General features: G+C 43.0%; 2 protein-coding genes across 14 annotated transcripts in view; one reads left to right on the top strand and one right to left on the bottom strand.

Annotated features, from left to right (window-relative positions):
* The window catches only part of SLC31A2 (solute carrier family 31 member 2), a 766,698-nt gene that overhangs the window by 330,954 nt on the left and 411,946 nt on the right, over positions 1-23,798 (bottom strand). The gene's annotated exons all lie outside the window — the stretch shown is intronic.
* CACNA1B (calcium voltage-gated channel subunit alpha1 B) overlaps positions 1-23,798 on the top strand; it is a 331,532-nt gene that overhangs the window by 176,306 nt on the left and 131,428 nt on the right. For all 13 annotated transcript variants that reach the window (XM_081896241.1, XM_081896248.1, XM_081896247.1 and 10 more), the window contains 5 exons: positions 4,537-4,626; positions 6,784-6,993; positions 15,566-15,678; positions 22,433-22,545; positions 22,688-22,819. In XM_081896241.1, the coding sequence (XP_081752367.1) occupies positions 4,537-4,626; positions 6,784-6,993; positions 15,566-15,678; positions 22,433-22,545; positions 22,688-22,819 (658 nt within the window). The remainder of the gene's footprint in view (positions 1-4,536; positions 4,627-6,783; positions 6,994-15,565; positions 15,679-22,432; positions 22,546-22,687; positions 22,820-23,798) is intronic.

Genomic DNA, 23,798 nt, shown 5'->3' with positions numbered 1-23,798 from the left:
TGGATTGGATTCATATCAGTTTTCAATGTTTGATGTTTCTTTGGCTTGGCTTCTATGGCTTCTTCTACTGTTGCTTGGTAATATTGGGTGTGAGGCCTTAACCACAGTGGCCTCCACAGCTGGGCTGCCAACCCTGTGTCCCTCCATATGATGCTGGACTACAACTTCCACCATCTCCTGCCCATTGGCCTTCCTAGCAGGGGCTGATGGGAGTCGAAGTCCAATCACTTCTGGAGGGTCAGGCAAGGAGAAAATTCAGGCACTCCACATGTTACTGGACTGTAGCCCCAGAGAGCATGGTCAATGGTTTGGGAGGATTGGAGTTGGAGCCCAGAACCATCTGGAGGACCACATGCTCCCCATCCCTACTGTAGGTGAAACTAGAAATGGGCTTGACTAGGAACATAAAAAGAGCTCTGTAGGATGAAACCTAAGGTACTTCTCATCCAGTATCCTGTTTCCAAGAGTGGCCAGCTACATGCTTCTGGCAGTCCTACAAATAGGACATGCATGCAATATCACTTCTGTATGGTTGCCTCCCAGTAGCAGGCTTCTGATATACTGCCTGACCATGGAGGGTCTTTAGAGTCATCATGGCAAAGAGCCATTGACAGACTTCTCTTCCTTCATAAAGTTGTCAAGCCTCCCCATTGAGCAACTTGAGAGCAAAGATAAAAGCCACTTGAAAGCAATGGGCCACTTCTATATTTTGCAACAGCAAATTCCATAAATCTGTTTTGCGTTGTGAAGGAGTTCATTTGATTCACTTTGTTTTGCCTTGAAATTACTGCCAGTCATATTCACTGGGGAAAGCTTATGGGGAGACACAGGAGAGAACTCCCTTTAGATGTCATGTAGGAGATGAGCCTGTTGTCTTTGTCCATGGAGTTTTCTTGGCAGGGATACTGGAGTGGCTTGCCGGTTCCTGCTCCAGGTGGATCACGTTTGGTTAAAACTCTCCACTATGACCTGTCCATCTTGGGTGGCCCTGCACGGCATAGTTCATAGCTTCTCTGAGTTATTCAAGCCCCTTCGCCACGGCAAGGCAGTGATCCATGAAGACAGGAGTGCCTGGTGTGCTCTGGTCCATGGGGTCGCAAAGAGTCGGACACGACTAAACGACTAAACAACAACAAGGAGATGAGCAGGCTTATTCTCTGATGTTCTGGGGAGCAAGACTTTTGGATGAAAATTGTAGGGAAGTAGACCATGGCCAAAAAGTAGGGGAGAAATGTTTTAATGGGATGAGCTGTTTGACAGGAGGTCTACCTCAGGAGGTGGTGGGCTCACATTTGCTTGCAGCATTTTAAGCAAGGGCTGCACAATCATCAGGCAGCGATGCAGTAGTTGCACCCTGCATTGCAGATCCTGAATTGAATGGAAGGGCTGAACTTGAAGACGTCTCTTCCAATTCAGTAGTTCTGTGATGCACTATGAGTTGCAGTGCTATGACAGAGGTAGAAGTACTGTACATATCTTTCTCTATTTTCTTCTCACCAAGCATACCCTGCATAGCCATCATCTACATAAACAAAAAAATACTTCTGCCTTTTATAAGAACATTAGATGTTTAAATCACCTGTTCAGGTTTCTACACAATCATCATTACTGAATATGTGGACAGATAACATGAAAGCCTGTCACTCTAAATAACTTTTGATATGGATGCAAGTTGCAGATAGGATTTCAATAGTCTACTTTGCAAAATCTTTGTGGTATAAGAACTTATGGATTTGTGCTGTTGCAGAAGCAGTAACAAATATATTTTGGTCCCTAGAGGAATGAAGGACTCAGGATGCTTCTGTGTCATCTGGTGAAATTTTATTTCTTATGCTTCACATTTAGATGCCCAACATTCACCATCCACACCAGCTAGGGAAGTATGAATATCTTGATTCTTCTTCTTCTCCTCCTCCTCCTCTTCCTCCTCCTTCTTCTTTTCTTTTCTTTTCTCTCTCTTGCTACTGCACTCTTGGATTTTCAGTTATAGTCGCTATTTGTTATTACAATTTTCAATACAAATAAATATATTTTTCCTAACAGATATGAAGTGAACCTACTTCATGGCTTAGTAATACAAATTTATAAAGTGTTGCATCCTTCTCTCTCTCTCTCTTAAACATTTTTTTTAAAATTAAATTTCAAGGGAAAAGAAACATTTCCACATATACTCCTCAATACATTTTTTAAATACTTTCCATCTTGTTTTCCAGGGTGATTTTATTTTCTTTCCCTTTGATGCACTCTAGCTCTTATAACAATATCAAAGTAAGTTCTAATTCTTTCTGTTGCTCATGCCTCAAATCCTCCTCGTGAATTCATCATGCTATAATATTTCTTTAAATAGTCCAAAAAAGGCTTCCATTCTTCCACAAAGCTGTCATCATTAGGTTCCCTTAATTCAGCTGTTATCTTTGCCATTTCTGCATAGTCCATCTTCTTATAAGTTCTGCTTATCCATTCTTCTTTTGTAGGAGCTTTTTGTAGGAGCATATAGAATCCTTGCTGCTGTCATAGTGTACATAAATAATTATCTTTTTTGGGACTTGTGTTTTTCTAATCCCACCCAAAAGAAAGCTTCAGGGTTTTTTTTGGGGGGGGGGGTATAATCACTTTAAACATCTTTTTATTTTATTTTTTTCTTCATGATTTTTATTGTTTTTAAACCATAACAAACAAAAAATAAAACAGTTTACATCTTATTATCACGGATTCCTTTCTTTGAGACTTCCCTCAACTTCCCCTCACTTTAAACATCTTTTTAATCTCATTATATATCATCTTCCAAAATACCCTTTCTTTCCTACAATTCCACCACATATGAAAAAAGGATCCTTCAGCCTTTTTGCATTTCCAACAGTTATTAGAAACCTTCTTATATGTTTTAGCCCAATTACTAGTTGTTAAATACCATCTATATATCATTTTAATATAATTCTCTTCTATAGCATATCATAAATTTTTAATTTGTTTTTCACAATTTTCCCCACACATTTATTTCTATGTTATGTCCTAAATTCCTGGCCCATTGTATCATTACTGGTGTATTGCATCCTTCTAACTCATTTAGTTTTCTGGTGAGATTTTAATTTTAAAATTTCATAATGCGGTAAAATAAAGACTATCAAAAATACAAATAGAATAAATGGAATATGGCGTCTTCTCTTATTATTTCATAGCCTTTGCCACCCACAGAGGACAGTAACTCCTCTCAGCTTACCTGGGATCTTTCCTTGCTTCAACCAGGGTGACCATTATTTCCCTGTCTCTCACCTAGGGTCCTCCATCAGCCATCTACAATCCCTGGACCTTGATAAACGCCCCATATATAGGACCCCAAAGAAAGAAGAGAAACAAAGAAGAGAGACAGAGAAAGAAAGTAAAGAACAATGAGAAGAGAGAGAGAGAAATACAATAGGAAAAGAAACATTACAAAAAGAAAACTTCAGATTTTCCATAAAAGAAATAAAAAAAGGATTATTTAAGATATTCAGTTCATGCTAGTGTCCATCTTCCCCCTTTCTGCTAAACAATATTTGTTTTAAGTCAAGGTGTCTGAGGTTCATTTCTTTTCCCCATGAAAAGTCCAAGATGAGTTCCTGAATTGTTATTACTATTGGTAAATGTCAACCATATTTTGATTTACCTCTTGTCTAATTTTAATTGTAGACTCAGTTTATCAGAAAGAGGTTTATAATAGGGGCAATAGCAGACAAAACACCATGCATGTCTTTGCTCTCTGTTTCACCATTTCCCCCACGTTAGCTGTCCCCGGAGTTTGCCCCATTTCCACATCAATTTCCAGCTTGTTATTTTTTGTTTTTGTTAAAAAGAAGCCCGCCGAGAATAATACAGTGCATTTGTGTGTGAATGCACTTTTGACTCATGCACACTTTTTGTGTGATTTTTTTTGGGGGGGGGATAGAAGACACTGGAAAATTTGGAGGAGCAGAGGTAGATAGAACTCATTCGTAATGACCAGTACTCATAGGCAGCCTGATCTCACAAGTTCACTTTCCTTGTTGCATAGAAAGTCCCTAAGGAATGATGGATTTTTCTATGTTTTGAGTGGTTCTTGTTTTACCTGTAAGCTGCCTTGAATTCAGTCAAAGGAAAAGGCAGGATATATGTTAACAACAACAACTCTTTCAAAGGCATCCAACATCTTGTGGGAGCAAACTCCATAGGTTAAGCTGGCATTTCACTGATCCTGTATGTCTGGTAAAGGAAGAAGTAATGTGTGATGCATCTGCAAGGCTGCCCACCCTCTCTTTTCATTTTAAGATGTTCATGGGCAGATGGAGAAGGCTGAGCATAGCTGAAAGGCTACCTAAATTATGACCCCTGGCACAAGAATCTGTGAGGGACGCTGTTGGCTGATTGATTTCTAATGGCTTAGTGGTGTGTGGCTGTTCTGGCCTCCAGGTGAAGAGGCAATTTGGGTCTCTAAGCTTATGTGAGTTGGGAGGGTTTATCTGTTGCTGGATGCTAACCACCTTTTCTTGTCTTTTTCCCTCCCTACCCCTTTTGCATTAGTGCTGAAAAGAGCTACAATCAAGAAGAGCAAAAATGACCTAATCCATGCTGAAGAAGGGGAGGACCACTTCACAGATGTTTGTTCTGTTGGTAAGTTTATGGTTTAATATACCACGGTGTTGTTGTTGTTGTTGTTGTTGCTGTTGTTATATAGATTGTCTCATGAAACAACAAAGCCAGGTAACCTCATGAGAATGTGATGAAGCCTAAAGAGAACCCAAGGAAGTAGATTGAACCTGCAATCTTAGTCTCATAAGTGAGCAGAGTTTGCTACTGAATTGACCAATGGCATTCCACCTTATTAATGGGAGATGGGTGTTGTGTAGGCTTCTTTTGAGTTCCACCATAAAATGTAACCATCTTAGAGCAGGGATGTAGAATCTCCAGCCCATGGGTCAATCTTGGCCTGTCCAGGGATCAAATTTTCCCCAAACCACGCACATTTGCCTATCAGCTGACATTACTGTAAGGGTGCAATCCTAACTATGCCAATAGCCTGGTAGTAGAGCATCTGATTTCATGCAGAAGGTTGCAAGTTCAATCTCTGGCATCTCCAGACACGGCTGGGAGAGACCATCTTTCTAAAACCCCTGGAAAGCCACTGGCCAGTTAGTGTAGGGTTGCCATATTTTGAAGATAAAAACCAGACAAAACATATGCCTATGGATCTAGGGCATGCTGTGACTTTAAACAATTCAGAGGAAATCTGGTGGGTTTCCTCCTTGCCCTGCTTGCACAAACGTCCCCTCCCAGCTCCTCACTCATTCCCCACCCCATCCTGCTTTATTCTTCCCCCTCTCCTTTTTCAGCTGTTTTCTCCCCTCTCCAACCCCCTCCCTTGCGCTCTGGTGTCAAAGTGGAGGCTGCGAAGGTCTCCCTTTAAGAGGGAGCTGGCAATGACAAATTGTTGAAATTTACATCCCAACTTTACCAGTGCCTCCCGGCTGCTGCAAGAGCCACGTCTCTCTCCCTCTTGAGCCTTTGTTTTCCACCATCCTGTCCAGTTTGCACCCTGATCTGCCCAATTTCCCCCCAAGATCACCAACCTTGCAATCAATTAGGTGGTTGCTGCAGAGCCCACCACACTGCTGCCGATGCTGCAGCTGCAGCTTGCAAGCTTGCAAGCTGCTGCCTCAGCTGCTGGAGCTTCCCTTGCAACTTCAGCACCTGCCTATGATAAAGCTGCACAGCTCTCTAAAGCAGCAGCAGTGCTGGTGCCAGGTGCCGGGTGCCCCCCCCTTCATCTGAAGCAGCCACCGCTGCCACCGTGCATGGAACAGACATAATCAGTCAGCAACAACAACATAAATAAAACTGGACATTTTGCATAATTTTACGAATCCACCCAGACTGAAATTGTGAACTTTAAAAAGAAGACAAATCTGGGGGAAACCAGACATATGGCAAGCCTAAGTTAGAGTAAACAATACTGAGCAATATGGAGGTGTGGTCTGGCTTGGAATAAGGCACCTGCTAATGTTCCTATGTCTGCTCAGAAATAAGTTACATTTAATTCAATGGGATTTATTCTAAGGCAAGTGTGTTAAGATTGCAGATGTAGTGGGTTGGTTATTTTTTAAAGGTGCCACTGTACATACCATTTCTTTCACTCATGTTACCAACTTTTTAAAAAAGAGTCAATTATAATGCTTTGAAAAAGTGATTGTGAGGTCCCCGCAGACAATTTTCAGGGAATTACAGTGATACCTCAGGTTACAGATGCTTCAGGTTACAGACTCCGCTAACCCAGAAATAGTACCTCGGGTTAAGAACTTTGCTTCAGGATGAGAACAGAAATCGTGCTCCGGCGGCGCGGCAGCAGCAGGAGGCCCCATTAGCTAAAGTGGCGCTTGAGGTTAAGAACAGTTTCAGGTTAAGAACGGACCTCCAGAATGAATCAAGTTCTTAACCCGAGGTACCACTGTACTGAGCAACCTGTCTGGTTAACAACCAGCAAAAGGCTTACACCCCTGCTGGTCAGCATATTTTCATGGAAACTTGTAATTATATAAAAGTTTTCTATGAAGCCTTGTAACCAGCTCATTAAAATTATCAATGTAAAAATGCTATGGAAGTCATTTCAGTGCAGTGTTCCAGAGAAGCATGGCTGGGCACATTTCAGGTGCCTGAATATCCAGATAGTTGAGCAGGTTCCTATGTATCTGGGTTGGGGTAGTGCAGCCTTGGTGGCCTGAAGAAAGGTCTCTCAGCTCTGCTCTAAGCTTTGTATCTTTCCAATGTTCACAGGTTCACCATTTGCCCGGGCCAGCCTGAAGAGCGGCAAGAATGAGAGTTCCTCCTACTTCCGTAGGAAAGAGAAGATGTTCCGGTTCTTCATCCGGCGCATGGTGAAAGCGCAGAGCTTCTACTGGATGGTCCTCTGTGTTGTGGCTCTCAACACCCTGTGCGTCGCCATTGTGCATTATGACCAGCCAGAGGGTCTCACTACTGCTCTGTGTAAGTAAAACTCTGGGATTACTCTGGCCCTGAATCTTGACATCATCTCAGATTGGGGCTAACCCAGGGGAACCATGAACAAATAGCTTCTTGGATTTTTCAAAAAGAATATTCAGACTCACTGATACAATAATCATATGGTGCCCTGCCATTCCCCCCACCCCATTGGGGGGGGGGAGGAATGAACAAAATCCTATGCCCCACAAATAACCCAGAGATGCATTTTAAATAAAAGCACACATTATACTCATGTAAAAACATGCTGATTCCCAGATTGGCCGCGGGTCAGATTGAGAAGGCGATTGGACTGGATCTGGCCCCCTGGCCTTAGGTTGCCTACCCATGCCATTGGAGACACACACACACACACACACACACACACACACACACAAAGTGATACCTTTTCAGGTTACATACACTTCAGGTTACAGACTCTGCTAACTCAGAAATAGTACCTTGGGTTAAGAACTTTGTTTCAGGATAAGAACAGAAATCGTGCTCCGGTGGCGCAGCAGCAGCGGGAGGCCCCATTAGCTAAAGTGGTGCTTCAGGTTAAGAACAGTTTCAGGTTAAGAACAGACCTCCGGTACGAATTAAGTACGTAACCAGAGGTACCACTGTATATATATATATATAGGCCAACCAGATGCCTGCAGGAAACCCAAAAGCACAAGAGCACTCTCCCCCATTGCAGATTCCAGCAACTGGCATTCAGAAGCATTATTACCTACATCTGTAGAGTTTACAGAAGGGCAGGGAAAAGATGAGGGCAGGAACCAAGTGCTCAGTGAGTGTCCCCAAATACCAACCTGTGCATGTGGGGCAAATTGAAATCACATCTATATGGTGCCAGAGACATTGAAGTCAAAGCAAGGCACATGTGTGAAGCAAAACAAACAAACAAACAAACAAACAAACAAACAAAACAAAGCAAAAACAAACAAAAAACTTACCTCTTTTGTAAGGCTCAAACTAGAGAAGAGAATAACCCCACCCACAAAAGAAGGGGAACCATTAGATTGCTTGTAGAGAAATGCTTTCAGTCTAGCTTTTTAAAAAAAAATAAAAAAAATAACTTTTATGTGCTGATATTCATCTCCCAGCTGGTGCCAGAAAGAATGTTCTTGTTAATTACAAATTGAGTGAAAAATTAGACGGGCTGACATACGGGGCGGGAGGGGGGAGAAGGGCCATTTTTATTGCAAAGCGGATAAAAGACAAAAAGGAATTCAGCAGCTAGATGTGGCTGAAAGTAGATATTGCTAAAGGAGAAGAGCTAATGTGGGAAGCTTGTCGGTTCTTTGATCAGTATAGTGAGGAGGAAGCTAATACGGATTTTAGCTCATAACTCATCAATAGAACATCTGTTCTTCATGCAGAAGTTCCCAGGATCAATCCCTGGCACCTCCAGGTAGCACTGGAAGATAACCCTCCGATAATCCTTGGAGAGTCACTTGCAATCACTGTAGACATGAACCAATGGTTTAACTTGGCAGCTTTCTATGTCCCTGTGAAGTGCATTTGTTGAAGAAGCCCAAAGAATAGCAACAGCCAAAAAACAGACTTCCCAACTACAGTCGAACGTTTTGGCTCTTGAACGCCGCAAACCTGGTAGTGAGTGTACCAGTTTGCGAACATTCTTTGGAACCCAAATGTCCGATGCAGGTTCCGTGCATTCTGGTTGGCTGCAGGAGCTTCCTGCAGGCAATCGGAAGCAGCACTTTGATTTCTGAACTTTTTGGAAGTCGAACGGACTTCCGGAATGGATTCCGTTTGACTTCTGAGGTACGACTGTACAAGTTTAGAAGGAACATCTGGGTGGTGTCTGTCCATCAACAGGTTAGCCCTGTTGGTGTTCCTCAGCAGCAAGAACAGCTGAAGGATGGTTTGCCCACCAATTGGCATGGTAGAGAAATTTGAATTCAGTTTAAGTGGGCAAACTTACCTAATCCACACTTTCTAAAACAATATGTGAACTGAAATTTGCTTTGCTTCAGATTATACCCATGCAGTTCTTGAACCAAGTAATTTGTATGAAAAATGCATCCAATTGGGGTATATGAAAATGCATATATTAGTAAAAATCAATGAATACTTGTTTTATTAGGGGAAATTGCATTGCAAAAATGTGTATATTAGGCAAAATTCCATACCGCTGAATGCATTAGGAGAAATTTGCACTAGAATGATTATGAATTTCCACGAGGACCTACAAAATCATTCCCACCCCCCAAGAACAGATGTGGAAATGTGGTGAGCTGAATTTAAGACTGGGATACTTAGAGAAACCTAAATTGACAGTCGCCCATCTATCTACAGTACCAGTCACCTGCTCTCCAGGTGGATTCTATAACATAGCTTACTTTTCCTTGTATGACAAGTTTGGTTTTTTTAACTTTAAAGTAATGTTGAGAAATGGGGGTTGTCTTATACACGGATAGTGCATAGTGGGGATGGGTGATTGGTTGGAGCTGTGAGCTGTCGCTTGTCAGCCGTGATATGGTGGATGATTGGTGGCTGCAGCAAGCGCTGCTTTGGATTGGCTGCTGCTGTGGTAATTGGGTGGGTGATTGGTTGCTGTGGCAAGGGTTGCTGTGGATAATAATAATAATAATAATAATAATAATAATAATAATAATAATAATTTATTATTTATACCCCGCCCATCTGGCTGGGTTTCCACAGCTACTCTGGGGTATGCTGTTGCTGCAGCAAATGGGCATGCAATTGCGAGAGCCAGTGTGGTGTAGTGGTTAAGAGCGATAGACTCGTAATCTGGTGAACTGGGTTCACGTCTCCGCTCCTCCACATGCAGCTGCTGGGTGACCTTGGGCCAGTCACACTTCTCTGAAGTCTCTCACCCCCACTCAGCTCACAAAGTGTTTGTTGTGGGGGAGGAAGGGAAAGGAGGAAGAAAAAAAGGGCATGCAATTGCTGGCTGCTGTTGGCGAGCGGGCAGACGCTTGTTGTCTTCAGCGACGCAAGTGATTGTCAGCGTTTTATAGTCGGGTTAGTGATTTTCTGCATCCCCCTGCAGAAAGCTCCACAACTCTGAGCAATCTCCCCACAAAAGCTCATCAACCCCAAAACTAGGGGTCGTCTTATACATGGGGGGTGTTATACATGGAAAAATATGGTAAATGGAAAGGATTTAAAGTTTTAGCACACTTTGGTTGAAAAGCTTCCTGATTTGGTTAGATAAGTTCAGGATTGACACAGCTGATGTGACTTCCTTGCCCCCAAAGCCCATGAGGATCCTTTAGCTGTGTTTTGTAGAGCCTTCAAAACCAGTCTTTGGGGATCTCTTACACAGATTGAACTTTAGGTAGTTGCTGGAAGCCACAAGAGAGGGAGAGTGTTCTTCCGCTCTGTTTCTCTTTGTGAGTTTCATACAAGCATCTAATTGGCCACTGTGAGAACAGGATGTTGGAATAGATGGGCCATTGGCCTGATCTACTAGAGGTCTTCTTATTTTTATGTTCAGTTGAGCCCAAAGCAGAGGGACACCCTTTCATTTGTGCTATTTGCCCTGCTCTTTAGTGAAATATTTTCATTTTCTCAACACAAATCCTTTGACAGGAAAATCAAAATTCATTAAAATAGGTCTCAGCTCTGTTTATCTAACCTCCAAGTACTTCTGTAGGTTCTTTCTTTCTTTCTTTTATATATATTTGAACAAAACCAAAAGGTTTATCCAGGTCTCTCTAATGTCTACAGCATGGAGAAAATTAGTTGGAGTGAGGATGGTTCTTAATTACCTAGGTTCTAAGAGCCTCTATTGGAAGTGCCCTTTCTTTGTTTAAACACATGGCTTATAACTGGCAGTTTCATTTACACACCTATATGGACTTCCTTTTATTAATATATATGCTTAAATCAGGTTTGATGGAATATATTATTATTATTATTAATACTACTACTACTACTACTACTACTACTACTAATGTTTAATTCCCTTCTACACACTTGTTTCAATGTGATGTAGAAAATATAATAGAGAAACCCAGCTAAAAACAGTCACAAAATAGCAGGGGGCAAATAACTGCAGATTTGTTTATTTTTTAATGGCAAGGAGTAGACATCCATAGCAAAAATGTATACAACCAGCTGGGGGAGATTGGTAGGGGGAAATGTCTTCCATTGTTTCTGGAAAGTACAGATAGTGGGTACCTTTCATATCTTGACAGGAATGATGTTTCACAGCATTGCTTATTGTTAATGTCAACTGGCAATGGTTGTTGTTATTTAATTGTTCTTAGTATTTTTATTATTTTTGTTCTTTGTTTCTGTTTGCAAATAAAAAGAATGGTGAGGGTAGGGAGTGGGGAGAAATGGCTCTTTAGAGACTTAGCAGTGAATGCAAAAATAAAAAATAAAAATGTGCTAGCTTTGACAGTGTTAAAGACATGTGTTTTCCCAGGACAATTTTTGCTTAGGCACAGTTTCAGAGTGATGTGAGCAGATTTGCCATAGTGTGATTCAGACTATGGCAAATTCAACCCATAGTCTGCTTCAGCAGGATATTCTTATCTTCTAATGGATTAAGTCTGATAAAATATTAGGAGCCAGGAAGGGGAGAACATTTTTGCACAAGTAGCTTTACCATCAGTGCCCCATAATGCTTCTCACTGGCAGCACATGGGAAGAGCAGGGGTGCCTCCTAATTAGACAGATTTCTAGAAAGTGATCGTAATTGGACTTTGGACAAGATGTGTGAACTTCAGCCAGGAAGGGAGCAGAGTTTGCTCTGTGAGGATTGGTAACACCGTAAGCGTGATTTGGGCACCTCTAATTCAATCATGTCTCTCCCTCTAGGGAGAATTTAATTACGTTACAAATCAACTTCAATGCTGCTGAGAGCCTGTGGGTCTGCAGCGATTCCTCAGAACTCCCCGTCTCTGCCTCCTTTCTACTTTCTGCTTGTTGAAATGCTCTGATTAACTTTCTCAGCTTGACATTTCCAAGCATTTTGAAAAAGGAACTGAAAAGGTGCTTAGCAAAAAAAAAGGGGGAAAGGGAGAAAGGAAAAATATGGGATGTGTCTCTTTCATCTCTGTATAGCCAGCATGCTATAGACTCCGCTGAAGAGAATCTGGTTTGCAAATTTGGATTGTGTGGATTTCCACAATAGCAGAACACTGATTCCACTGGTGTTTATAAGCATGCTTCATTGAAGAAGAGACTTTAGTGTCTTGCTTATGAAGGAAGGCTAACAATTTTCAGAAAGAGTATTTAACAATCACCTTACCCTACATATGCCCACCTGGCTGCTTCAGTCTATGGAACTGGTACTTTTACAGATGCCACATAATACCCATTCTACACTGATAAGAAAGTGACATTTTAGTGTGGCATCACCTACACTTCGGAACTCCTTGCCAATTGACATTAGGCAGAAGCCTTCAATGTACTCTTTTACGCACCTGCCAAAACCCTTTTACCTTTAGGCATGTCTACCCAACTACACTGAATGCTGATGGGTGTTTTAATCCATTTTTATCTCATCATTGGTTTTAATTATTTTTTGAACTACAGTGGTACCTCGGGTTACAGACGCTGCAGGTTACAGACTCCGCTAACCAAAGAAATAGTACCTCAGGTTTAGAACTTTACTTTAGGATGAGAACAGAACTCGCGCGGTGGCGGCAGTGGGAGGCCCCATTAGCTAAAGTGGTACCTCAGGTTAAGAACAGTTTCAGGTTAAGAACAGAGCTCCAGAACGAATTAAGTTCTTAACCCGAGGTACCACTGTATTTAAATGGTTTTCCACTGTGTTTTTTTTATACTGATAATCTCATTGTTTTATTCTTTGTGCAAACCCCATTGAGGTATATAAATTTTGTAAAATGAAGATTGGGATGAATAATGTGGCATACCTAGTACCATCCAGGGAAATCAATTAGCTGGAGATTCTGGACGGATGAAGGAAAGGTGCCCTTCACACAAATCATGGTGAATAGTGTGGCCCAAATGATGGCATTGGACTCCAGCTCCCACCAACCCTAGCCAACATGGCCCAAGGTCAGGCATGATGGAAGCTGTAGTCCAGCAACCACTGGAGGACCATGGGTTACCCCCTAGAAACCTTATGACCAAAACCCATCCCATTCAGCTGTGCACTCTATGCAGAGCCTACATTAATGCAATTAGTTTCTTGATGATTTTGTGTTTGCCTTTGATGTCTCAGCCTGGTTCCCTGTGGATATCAGTATGCAGAGCACAGGGAAGCTTCAGAAACAAGCATGCTTATTTATGTCTGCTGAATATTTTAGGTGTCATTTCAAGAAGTGGGTCAGCCAAAAACTGGATGGATCTCCTTCTCTGCACAAGTGTTCACAGTCTTTGTAGGACAGGAAAGACCTGTAGTACCATCTCTTGTGCCTGATCCTAATGACCTTAGACTAAGTGACAGCATGAAAATAGAATTAGTCTGTCGCTGATTGACACACACACACACAAGATGCTAATTACCTAATTCAAATATATTGGGTAGGAAAGTAACCAGCATGGCCTTTGCCAGGAGCACAGGTTTCTAAATTAAGTTAAACTGTTTATCACAAACTCTCTCCCCTGCCTTCTGCCATGCACTCCCTTTTCCTCATCCCATGGTTTTATGAAATGCTTCTGTTTAAGGTAGCTTAAATTAAATCTAGAGTAAGACCAGCAACCAAGAATTGCATTTTTCAATCAAATGGGCCAGGGCCATGTCAAAACAAATCCTCATCCTGACCCGTCAACTGAAGGAGAGGGTAGAAATAGGAGGAATTGGCAGGAGTAATGGATGGATGATCACTGGAACCAATCTTTGCTCCCTTGATTTAAAATAATCTGCTTCATAAAGGTTGGCCAATGCCAGGGCTCATAACAAGTAGTGGTGCCAGGGATGCAGGTTGATCATGCAGACCAAAATTTCCCTAGAAAATTTTGAGATTTTTCTCTTTCTGAATGACTATGTTCTGCTTCCACTGATGGAGGCTGCATGTCCCTGAAGTACAAGTGCAGAGTAAGCTGTTACACTCAGGTCCTACTTGTGGGTTTCCCATTAGCATCTGGTTGGCCACTGTGAGAACAGGATGATGGACCACTTGCCTGATCCAGCAGGTTGTTCTTATGTTCTCAGTCCCCTGGAGAAAGAATACTAATCTGCAGAATTTTAAGGATTTAAGAAGAATCCTGCTTGATCTAGTCATCTAGTCTAGCATACAATTCTTTCCATGACCAACCTTGGCAAGTCTGAAAACAGCATGTGAATGTCACAGACTCCCCCAATCTGGTGCTCCTCAAATGTTATTGGACCTCACCTCCCACTAGTCCCAGCCAGCATGGCCAATGGTCAGGGATGTTGCAGGCTGGGGAAGGGAAGGGAATATTCAGATAATATAGTATGTCTCTGATTGTTCTCCAGTGTATCTGTGAAGGAGCTGGACCTTACTTGTATGGGATGTTGTGTTTTAGGTGGGATTCATGTTAGCAGCTCTTTATTCATTGGACGTTGTAGGGCTGACTAGCTTCCAGATATCAAGGCATTGAAATGACCAGTGTGGATGGAAGGAAAGTCACATCCTGGCCTGGGGTTTCATGTCTTTCTGTAGTCTACTGCGAGGAGCTTATGGTTGACAAAGGGAGTCTATATCTTGGGATAGGCAACTAGGGAGGCGCAAAATTCAAGGTGGAATGCAGCATGACAGATAACATTGGTGTGCCTGGAAGAGGCAAAAAAAGGAGGAAAGGCTGTTGCTTGAGAGTAAGAGCATTCTGAAAACCTGATGAGTTTAGGGGTAGTTTAGTCCAGAGAAAGCGGCTGACATTTTAAACTGTCCCCCCCTTTTGCTCCGTAGGGAATATTCTGGGTTGCAATGACATTTGCATTGTGTATCTTTTCCTTAAACTTCACATCTGTCCCCCCACACCCACCCTAAGTGAAATCTGTACTGGTGTGTTCTCACTTTAACGCTATCACACCTGGAGGCCAGTAACCTACCCTAATTGTGGTGGCTTCAGAGGGAACCCAGGGAAATTTGGAGGCTAATTGATAAGGCCAGCTTTGTAGAAACTATTGCCCTCTAGTCTGGTGGCTGCTGTCCATCAGAGGGGGAGACTGAGCAGAGGGGTACACTGTGTTAGCCAGGAACACCCTCCCCTCAGTTGGCATGGAACTCAGTGCGGCTTGCGTATGGTTGTAGAGCCACACAGCAATGCTAAACACTGAATAGATTCGAATCTTTGACCAGAAACAGCAACATCCTTTTCTAATGGAAGACAGTACCGGGTAATTTGAACATCCCTGATAATTTGGATGGCTGGTGGACATCTCTGGTCAGCTCTCCATCTATGCTCAGTCCATCCCCATTATAAGTTGGACAGAATGGGTTCTTGGAGACTCAGCACATCCAAATTTGGGAGCTCTAAAAATATTTCACCATTATGTACTAATTATCTGCTTTCCCATGCAGCAGAAAGTTATTTTCTGCTGGCAGGATCTGCTCCACATCTAGGAGAGGTATCATCCTAATATCAGGAAATAATTTTGTGGATATTTATCATTGATTTGACCTTCTGCTGTTTCTTCCAGATTTTGCAGAGTTTGTCTTCCTCGGCCTGTTCCTCACAGAGATGTCTCTGAAGATGTATGGCCTGGGGCCAAGGAATTATTTCCATTCCTCATTCAACTGCTTTGACTTTGGGGTAAGAAGTCTTGGATGAGAATAGATGGGTTGAAGTCAACCCTTTGCAGTCCTGATCTTCTGCATACTCCCTGGGTCACTCCTGATTCTCAGCATAGGAAGTTGTGTTATACTGAGCCAGACCACTGGTCCATCTAGTTCAGATTTGTCTACCATCATCAGAAGCTGCTGCAGGATTTCAGGCAGGGGACACTCAGTCCTGGAGATGCCTCAGATTGATCCTGGGCCCTTTCCCACTGAGCTATGTCCACAGAGGAAGCACTTGGATGGATACGCCATTGAGGGACTTTCTTGTTCTGTCATGTCATGGGGAGGCATCTGAGCATGTGATCTCCTGCTCCATTTAGCACCCAAAGTCAGGGACAGGCAACATATGGCCTGCAAATGTTGTGAATTACCACTTGCATTAGCCTCAGTCAGCACCATCCAACCAAACAGAGGCAGACTATGGTAATATGGCGCCCCATGCAAAACCAAAATCCACCCCCTGCTGCAAGTGTTGGCCAACCAGTTGCACTCGCATAGTGGGAGGCTGGTGCGATCTTGCTCTTGCTCTCGTTCTCCCTCCCCTCCCCTCCTTTCCTCTCCCTTCTCCCCCTCCTTTTTTTCTACCCTGATTTTCCCTCCCAGGCAAACAAACAAAACAAAACAAACAAACAAACAACAACACTTACAGTTGTCAGAAAGGTCTATCTGAATTCCCTCCCCACTTTCCCTCATTCCTGCTCCCTTCCTTTACATCTTTCTTGGACAGAAAAAAAAATTCAAGGCTTTAGAAATACCCCCCTTTTTTTCTTCCTTGTTTTCCCCAAAAAGTCAAAGGAAAAGGCCATTGACTTTTAAAAAAAAATCCCTTTGATTTCTGGTCTCCAAACCTGCCTTACTACTTTCGTGCAAAAGGAAGGAGGAAAGTATGGGGGGGGGGAGGGAGAGGCACCCTACTCATAGCCTGAAAGGACAAACCTTTTGGATTTCCTGGACCTTCTCCCTGCCTCTTCCATTTTAAAACATATCTTACTGTGAACTGAAAGGTGGAGGATTGGGGGGAGTCTCTCAAATACAGCTTGCTGCTTTCCTCTCCTCTGCTCAGTTCAGTGCCCTGTGTGTGGGAGCCTCCATCACTGCTCTAAATCTGGCTCTGCACTAATCTCAGTCTGCCCTTCGGATATTTCACAAGGTTTCCCCTGTGCACTTTCAAGCCTATTTTCACAGTTAGCAATGAGGTCTGGAAGCTTGCTGTTCTGCTTATTTTTATTTTATTTCCCCCCACAAAGCTGCACTTCTGGATTTTGTAATGCAAACAACCCTGGCCTCTTGGTACCTCTTCTTTCTTCTTCAATTTTTTCTTTTCTTTTTGCAGCTGACTTGCACGACGAGTGTCCACAGGAGGCAAACTATTGCAGTTGCCTATTTGTGAGCTGTTGCACTCTGTCATTCTCACATTTCACAGTCATCTCTTGTATGCAAGGCTCGCAAAATAGCCTCTGGCAGGTGCCCATTTGTGCCAGCACAACTGACATTAATTAGCTGCTTCTTTGCAGCCTTCAAAGGAGAAGGCTGCAACGCTATCAGGTCCCCCAATGTTGGGCTGGCCCTGTTGTCAGCACAGATGGCCTGCACAAAATGGGAAGATACCATTCTAGCTGGCCAGAGTTAACAAGGGTCAAGTGTTTTGCTCTTGTCTGAGCCTCTGAATCTCACTTGTTAGGAATCACAAGTGGGGAGAGAGCTGTTGCACTTGGATTCTGTTTGTGGGCTTCCCATTGAGGCATTTCATTGGCCAGTGAGAGAACCGGATGCTGGTCTAGATGGGCCTTTGCCCTGATTCAGCAGGGTTCTCCTGATGTTCTTATGTTCTTTACAGCCTAGGGCTGCCACTTACCTTAATGGGCCTTACTCCAAGATAAACAGGAATGGTACTGCTACATAGTTTCTTTCCAGGGTTGTTTGTGGGGATTGCCTGTGTAGTGCTTTGAACACCAGAATGCACTTGGAGTCATGTGGTCAAGTTGTGACTGTAGCACACTCAGCATGCGAAGAGCTCAATTGTTTGACCTTATGACAGCCCCACAAAGTAGGCCTTTAGTCTTCCAGTTTTACTGATGGAAAATGCAGTGCTGAGAGAGGGGGGAGAGAATGTGTAGTGAACTAATTTGTGGTGGAAGCATCAGCTTCAGTTGGGAGCTAATGGGTGTATAGGGAGAAACAGGAAGTTTGCATTCACATTACATGTATATTTTGCATCTTGTAGAAATCCTTAATGCAGGGGTAGGGAACCTCTTGCCCTCTACATGTTGCTAGACTACATCTTCCATCAGATGCAGGTGGTGCTGTGGGTTAAACCACAGAGCCTAGGGCTTGCCGATCAGAAGGTTGGCGGTTCGAATCCCCACGACAGGGTGAGCTCCTGTTGCTCGGTCTCAGCTTCTGCCAACCTAGCAGTTCGAAAGCACATCAAAGTGCAAGTAGATAAACAGGTACCACTCCGGCGGGAAGGTAAACGGCATTTCCATGCACTGCTCTGGTTCACCAGAAGTGGCTTAGTCATGCTGGCCACATGACCCGGAAGCTGTACACCGGCTCCCTTGGCCAGTAAAGCGAGATGAATGCCGCAACCCCAGAGTCAGCCACAACTGGACCTAATGGTCAGGGGTCCCTTTACCTTACAGCTTCCATCACCCTTGACCATTGATCAGGTTGGCTGAGGCTGATGGGAGTTGTAGTCCAACAACATGTGGAGGGCCACAGGTTTGTCATCCCTAATTAAAAACCTTTCTTTGTTCTTTATGAACAACAGCATCTATTTACCATAGCACCTTGGAAGATACATCCTCCTCCTCTCACACAGGGTGGGATGCCTCTCCTAAGCAGATGCCCACTGAGAATGGTGCGCTGGACCAGGGATGAGGAACCCGTGCATACCCTCCAACACATCAAGGCAAAAACCCAGGATGCACGTCTTACAGGGGTGTGCTCCCGCGTGAGTCACACAACCTTCACAAGATCATGGCCCCCAAGAATTATGATGGGGGGGCTGTTCAGCCACACGAAAGCACAGCACCAAAAACACATGTTTTGGGGTGCCGCGTGAGACAGCAGCCCCGGAAAAGTGCTTATTTGGGGTGAAATCATGGTACCCAAAATGAGCACTGTGCTCTTGTGTGGGAAAAAAATGGGATGTCCCAGTTTTACCAGGACAATTGAGGGGTATGCCTGCAGAGATCCCAGAAGTCACCTGACTATATCTCCTACCACCCTTACTCATCAGCCATGCTGACTGGGGCTGATGGAAGTTGGAGTCTGGTAGCATCTGGGAGGCCACAGGTCCCCCAGCACTGCCTTAATTAATTGAAATGCCAAGGGGGAGGGGAGAGAAAGAGATGGGGGAGGACCTCCAGTCAATAGAGTTTTTAAAATTCTAGTATTTAGAGCTCCTGAGTTGCTCCTCTGGGTGCATCTGTTTCTGTCTTGCTCCACTGCATGCAGAGCTGGTAATTAACTCTCCAATGTGGGCTTCCTATCGGGTAGGGAAGAGACATTTTATCACTTGCTAATTCATCATCATTTGTTGATCCCACTGGAATCAAGCACTATCTCCCTCTGTGATTCCCATTGCTCATATTATGTTTCCCCAGTTCTATTCATCCCCCAGTTGTATACGTTCCCATTTGTTGCTTTCTTGTAGCCTCTTGAGGGCTGGCAGTATTTTGTAGTTTGATTCAGTTTGACAAAGCAACATGATGGAAAATGTATAAGAGCACCCAGTGTGATCTGAAGCAACAAGGCATTCCAAGGTGTAAATGCAAGAACATGGATATGCTCCTCCTAAGAGGTGATCTTCTTCTTCTTCTTCTTCTTCTTCTTCTTCTTCTTCTTCTTCTTCTTCTTCTTCTTCTTCTTCTTCTTCTTCTTCTTTAATTTGTATTCCACTTTCCCACAAAATTTTACCCAAAGTCGCTCACAAGATGAATAAATAAATATACAAAAAATTAGTCCATGCAAGTTTGCATAAAAGAATACAAATAAACAGCCTAATTTATCACCATAAAAGTTACTAGAAGAGAATTTCTCAAAACACCAATACAGGTAAAAGGTAGTTTCAAAGCATCCACATACTCCAGACGGATCTGTTTCCACTGGTTTGGAACCAAGACTCAACCTTCACACATTCAGGTGCTCTACCCTATTTCTCACCTGGGGTACTGCAGGCAGTCCCACTCTGGCTCTCAAAGTGAACCATTCACAGTGGGATCAGGCATTAAACGGGGATGTATTATCATCCCAACTATTTCTTATTTTCATCGCCATGATCCTACACATTCAAAGGGAAACTCCCCACTGGGGTAAAAATCATATATATATTGAACAGATGGAAAGCTCTTCAATTTGAGTAGGCTGAAAACAAAGAGTTAGGTTACCATAACCTCCATCATAGAGCTTCAATATGCTGATGACGTAGTGTGTGCACGCTCAGAGGACAACCTCTAAACCACCCTAAATATCTTTGCAGAAGCTTACAGAAAGCTTGGTCTATTGCTCAATATCCAAAAAACCAAAGTGCTGCATCAATAAGCACAAAACAACCCGTCCACTGTACCACAGATCCATCTTAATAGTGTAACATTGGGAAGTGTCAATTGCTTTTCCTACCTGGATAGTTATCTTTCCATAAGGGCCAACATTGATGCAGAAATCTAGCATCAACTGAGCTCTGTGAGCACAGCTTTCTCCCAATTGAAGCACAGAATGTTTGAGGACCAAGACATTCACAGGGAAACCAAAATGCTTGTTTAGAAAGATATTGTACTTCCAACTTTACTGTACGCTTGTGAAACATGGACCCCTTATAAATGCCATTTCCAGCTCCTCAAAAGATTCCATCAGTGGTGTCTCCAAAATTTTTTACATATCACTTGAGAAGACAGGCAAACTAATGTTAGCGTATTGGAAGAAGCAAAGATCACCAGTGTCAAAGCAATGATTCTTCAACCTCAACTTAGTTGGGCAGGTCATGTTGTATGGATGCCTGATTGTCATCTTCCAAAGCAGCTACAAAGCAGCTTCTCCCTGGAGAAGACCCTGATGTTGGGAAAGATGGAGGGCACAAGGAGAAGGGGACGGCAGAGGACGAGATGGTTGGATAGTGTTTTCGAGGTTACCAGCATGAGTTTGACCAAACTGCGGGAGGCAGTGGAGGACAGAGGTGCCTGGCGTTCTCTGGTCCATGGGGTCACGAAGAGTCGGACACGACTAAATGACTAAACAACAACAACAACAAAGCAGCTACTCTATTCCCAACTTAAGAATGGAAAGACAATCTTACTCAGCTATGAGTGATTGCCAGAGAAGAAGAAGAAGACTTTTAGCCTTATGGAAGGACATAGGAACATAGGAAGTTGTCTTCTACAGAGTCAGACCATTGGCCCACCTAGCTCAGGATTGTCTACACTGGGAGGGATATCCCCAGTCTTACCTGGAAATGCTGGGGATTGAACCTGGTACCTTCTGCATGCAAAGCAGATACTCTGCCACAGAGCCACAGCACTTATCCCCACTTCAAAAGGCTAAGCAAAGGATGGTGCACCCTGCACTTGTATTACCTGCCCTGTTCCTTTGACTTTAAGACAATGGGAGTTCTAATCCACATTAGTGGTTGCAAGTTTTTTCTGAGAGGCTTTATTGAGATTTCCCTCCCCTCTCACATACCTGGCCCTTCAGAAAGCAGACCGTTTTGCAGGGTTTTTGATGGTGGTGACCACCTACCCAACCCTTGTCACAATACCCCTGGATGGTGCTAGGCCTGGGCATGATTGTGGAGGATGCAAAATAGTGCCTGGTTGCCAACATAGTTGCTACTGCTGCTGTCATTTATAGCAGCAAAGAAGGGAGGGGGCTGGAGGGAGGGGAGAAAGAAACAGCGTGGCTATTGATGAGCCTCTTGTCTGCCTCCTAAAAAAGTAATCATAATAATGTTGGCAATTTCTCCTCTCCTTGAAGGAATTCAGTGGAACGAAGTGCTTCTTACCCACCCCAATCCTTTGCTCCCAGATCGGATATATAATTTACAGAAGGTCTTTCAAACCTGTCTTTATAATCTTAAGGAGCTAGAAACTTTAATTGTCACCATTTTTAAAGCTGAAATTTTTCTGGACACCAATAACCGTAGCAGGAAATAAACACCAAATCATGGACTAGATAGATACAGATAAGCATGTATGTACGCTTATTTATATTATTTATTTATATTATATATTTATATATTAGTTACATTGCTGCATCACCCTACCTCCCAAGGGAGACTAGGGTGATGCGTGATAAGATATAAAAAGGCAAAATGCAATTTGTAAATAAAGCATCACAGTTAGCAGTGGAACTATGAAATATCATTAGAACCATTAGTAAACTGCCCCCCCCCCAAAAAGAAACCCTCTTCAGCTGTTTGGTATTAAAACAACTTTACCTCAGTTTGTGAAAGCCTCTCTCTTGTATAGAAAGATTGAATATACAGTCCTTGCCTGAGGCAGACACTGAAGAAGCTTACAGAATTAGGCTATTGGGTTGGTGCCAATATTATTCCTGTTCAGAAGAGACCCATTGAAATCAATGCACATCACTGGGGTTCATTAATTTCAGTGGGTCTACTTTGAGTAGGACTAACCTTAGTTCCAACCCCTTCTTTTTGGAAATTGCTCATTGGCCATGATCAGACCTTCTTTTCCCCCCACATCAGCCCATCACTCCTTTGTTTCTTGCAGGTGATTGTGGGGAGCATCTTCGAAGTCATCTGGGCTGCAGTGAAGCCCGGGACCTCCTTTGGCATCAGTGTGTTGAGGGCTCTCAGGCTGCTGAGGATTTTCAAAGTTACCAAGTATGTTTTAAGTTTCTTCTTCCTTTTTCTTTCTTTCTTTTTAGTGTGGGGATGTGTGAAGGGGAATTTATGCACTTGGAAAACCCACTTTTAGAAATCCGGATGCATTCATTAACTGGCTTGGTTTGGTTTGGAATCCCAGGTACTGGAACTCCTTGAGGAACCTGGTGGTCTCCTTGCTGAATTCAATGAAGTCCATCATCAGCTTGCTGTTCCTCCTCTTCCTCTTCATTGTTGTGTTTGCTTTGCTGGGAATGCAGCTTTTTGGAGGACAGTAAGTTCAATTCACTAAATTAATCTCAATAAACTTTTGACGGGCGTCTGGCTGCAAGGAACGGTACTCTCCCCGCTTGTGATTCCTAGCAACTGGTATTCATAGGCATGCTGCCTACTGGACTTGCGATAGTTTTGGCTCCAGTTTCAGATTTTTGCACTCAATGTTTTGCTAATCTCTCACAGCAGGTTGCAGACGGACTTAGTTTCTCCCGATTCCAAGCTGGACAGAACCAGCTGGTTCACCACTTTTAAATAGCTCTGTGGGGTTGTTTCATGTCCTGCATTTCAGATTTCTGTAGGCATCTGGTTGACCATTATGAGAGCAGTATGATGGACTAGATGGGCCTTCAGCCTGAACCAGTAGGGCTCTTATGTTCTTATCTGTGAGTACTCTTTGATTCAAATCTCTCACTGGAAGCTCGTGTCTTCAATGACAAGGAATATTTATGCCCAGCTCTAGCTGGTTCACAAGTTATGGCCACTGCTAGACGAAGGCTACTTGGCCTCAATAATCCATGCTGGAGATCACTAACGTCCAGTTTGGACTGCTTTGATGCACTATATATTGGGCTACCCTTAAAAAATGTTTTTTTGATATAAGAAGGGGATTCCAAGATTTGAAGAAGTAACCCAGAATGGACAGTTATTAACAAGGCAGAATATTACTAGTAGAATGAAAATATGTGCATATACACATACAGCATATACATATACTGTAAAGCATTACATACAGATTGTTAAAATAAAAACATCAGAGCATCAGCTCTTCCCTTAAAAGTAAGCGGTCCTCATTGAGAAGAACGGGCTGATTGTGGCAAGCTGCTGATTCTCTAGGTTCATTCTAGCTGTACTGAAAAACAGTCATGAAATCAGGAAGAATAAAATTATAAGATAGTAAAATAATAATCATAATAATTATACAAAGCTTAAAAAGAACGAATGACTTAAAATATATTCATTAGTGGAACAGAATCCCA

The sequence above is a fragment of the Podarcis melisellensis genome (genome assembly GCF_964234715.1).
Source record: "Podarcis melisellensis genome assembly, chromosome: Z".
NCBI classification, from domain to species: Eukaryota; Metazoa; Chordata; class Lepidosauria; order Squamata; family Lacertidae; genus Podarcis; species Podarcis melisellensis.
The sequence above is the reverse complement of the archived record's forward strand: the minus strand, read 5'-3'. Positions and strand labels throughout refer to the sequence as shown.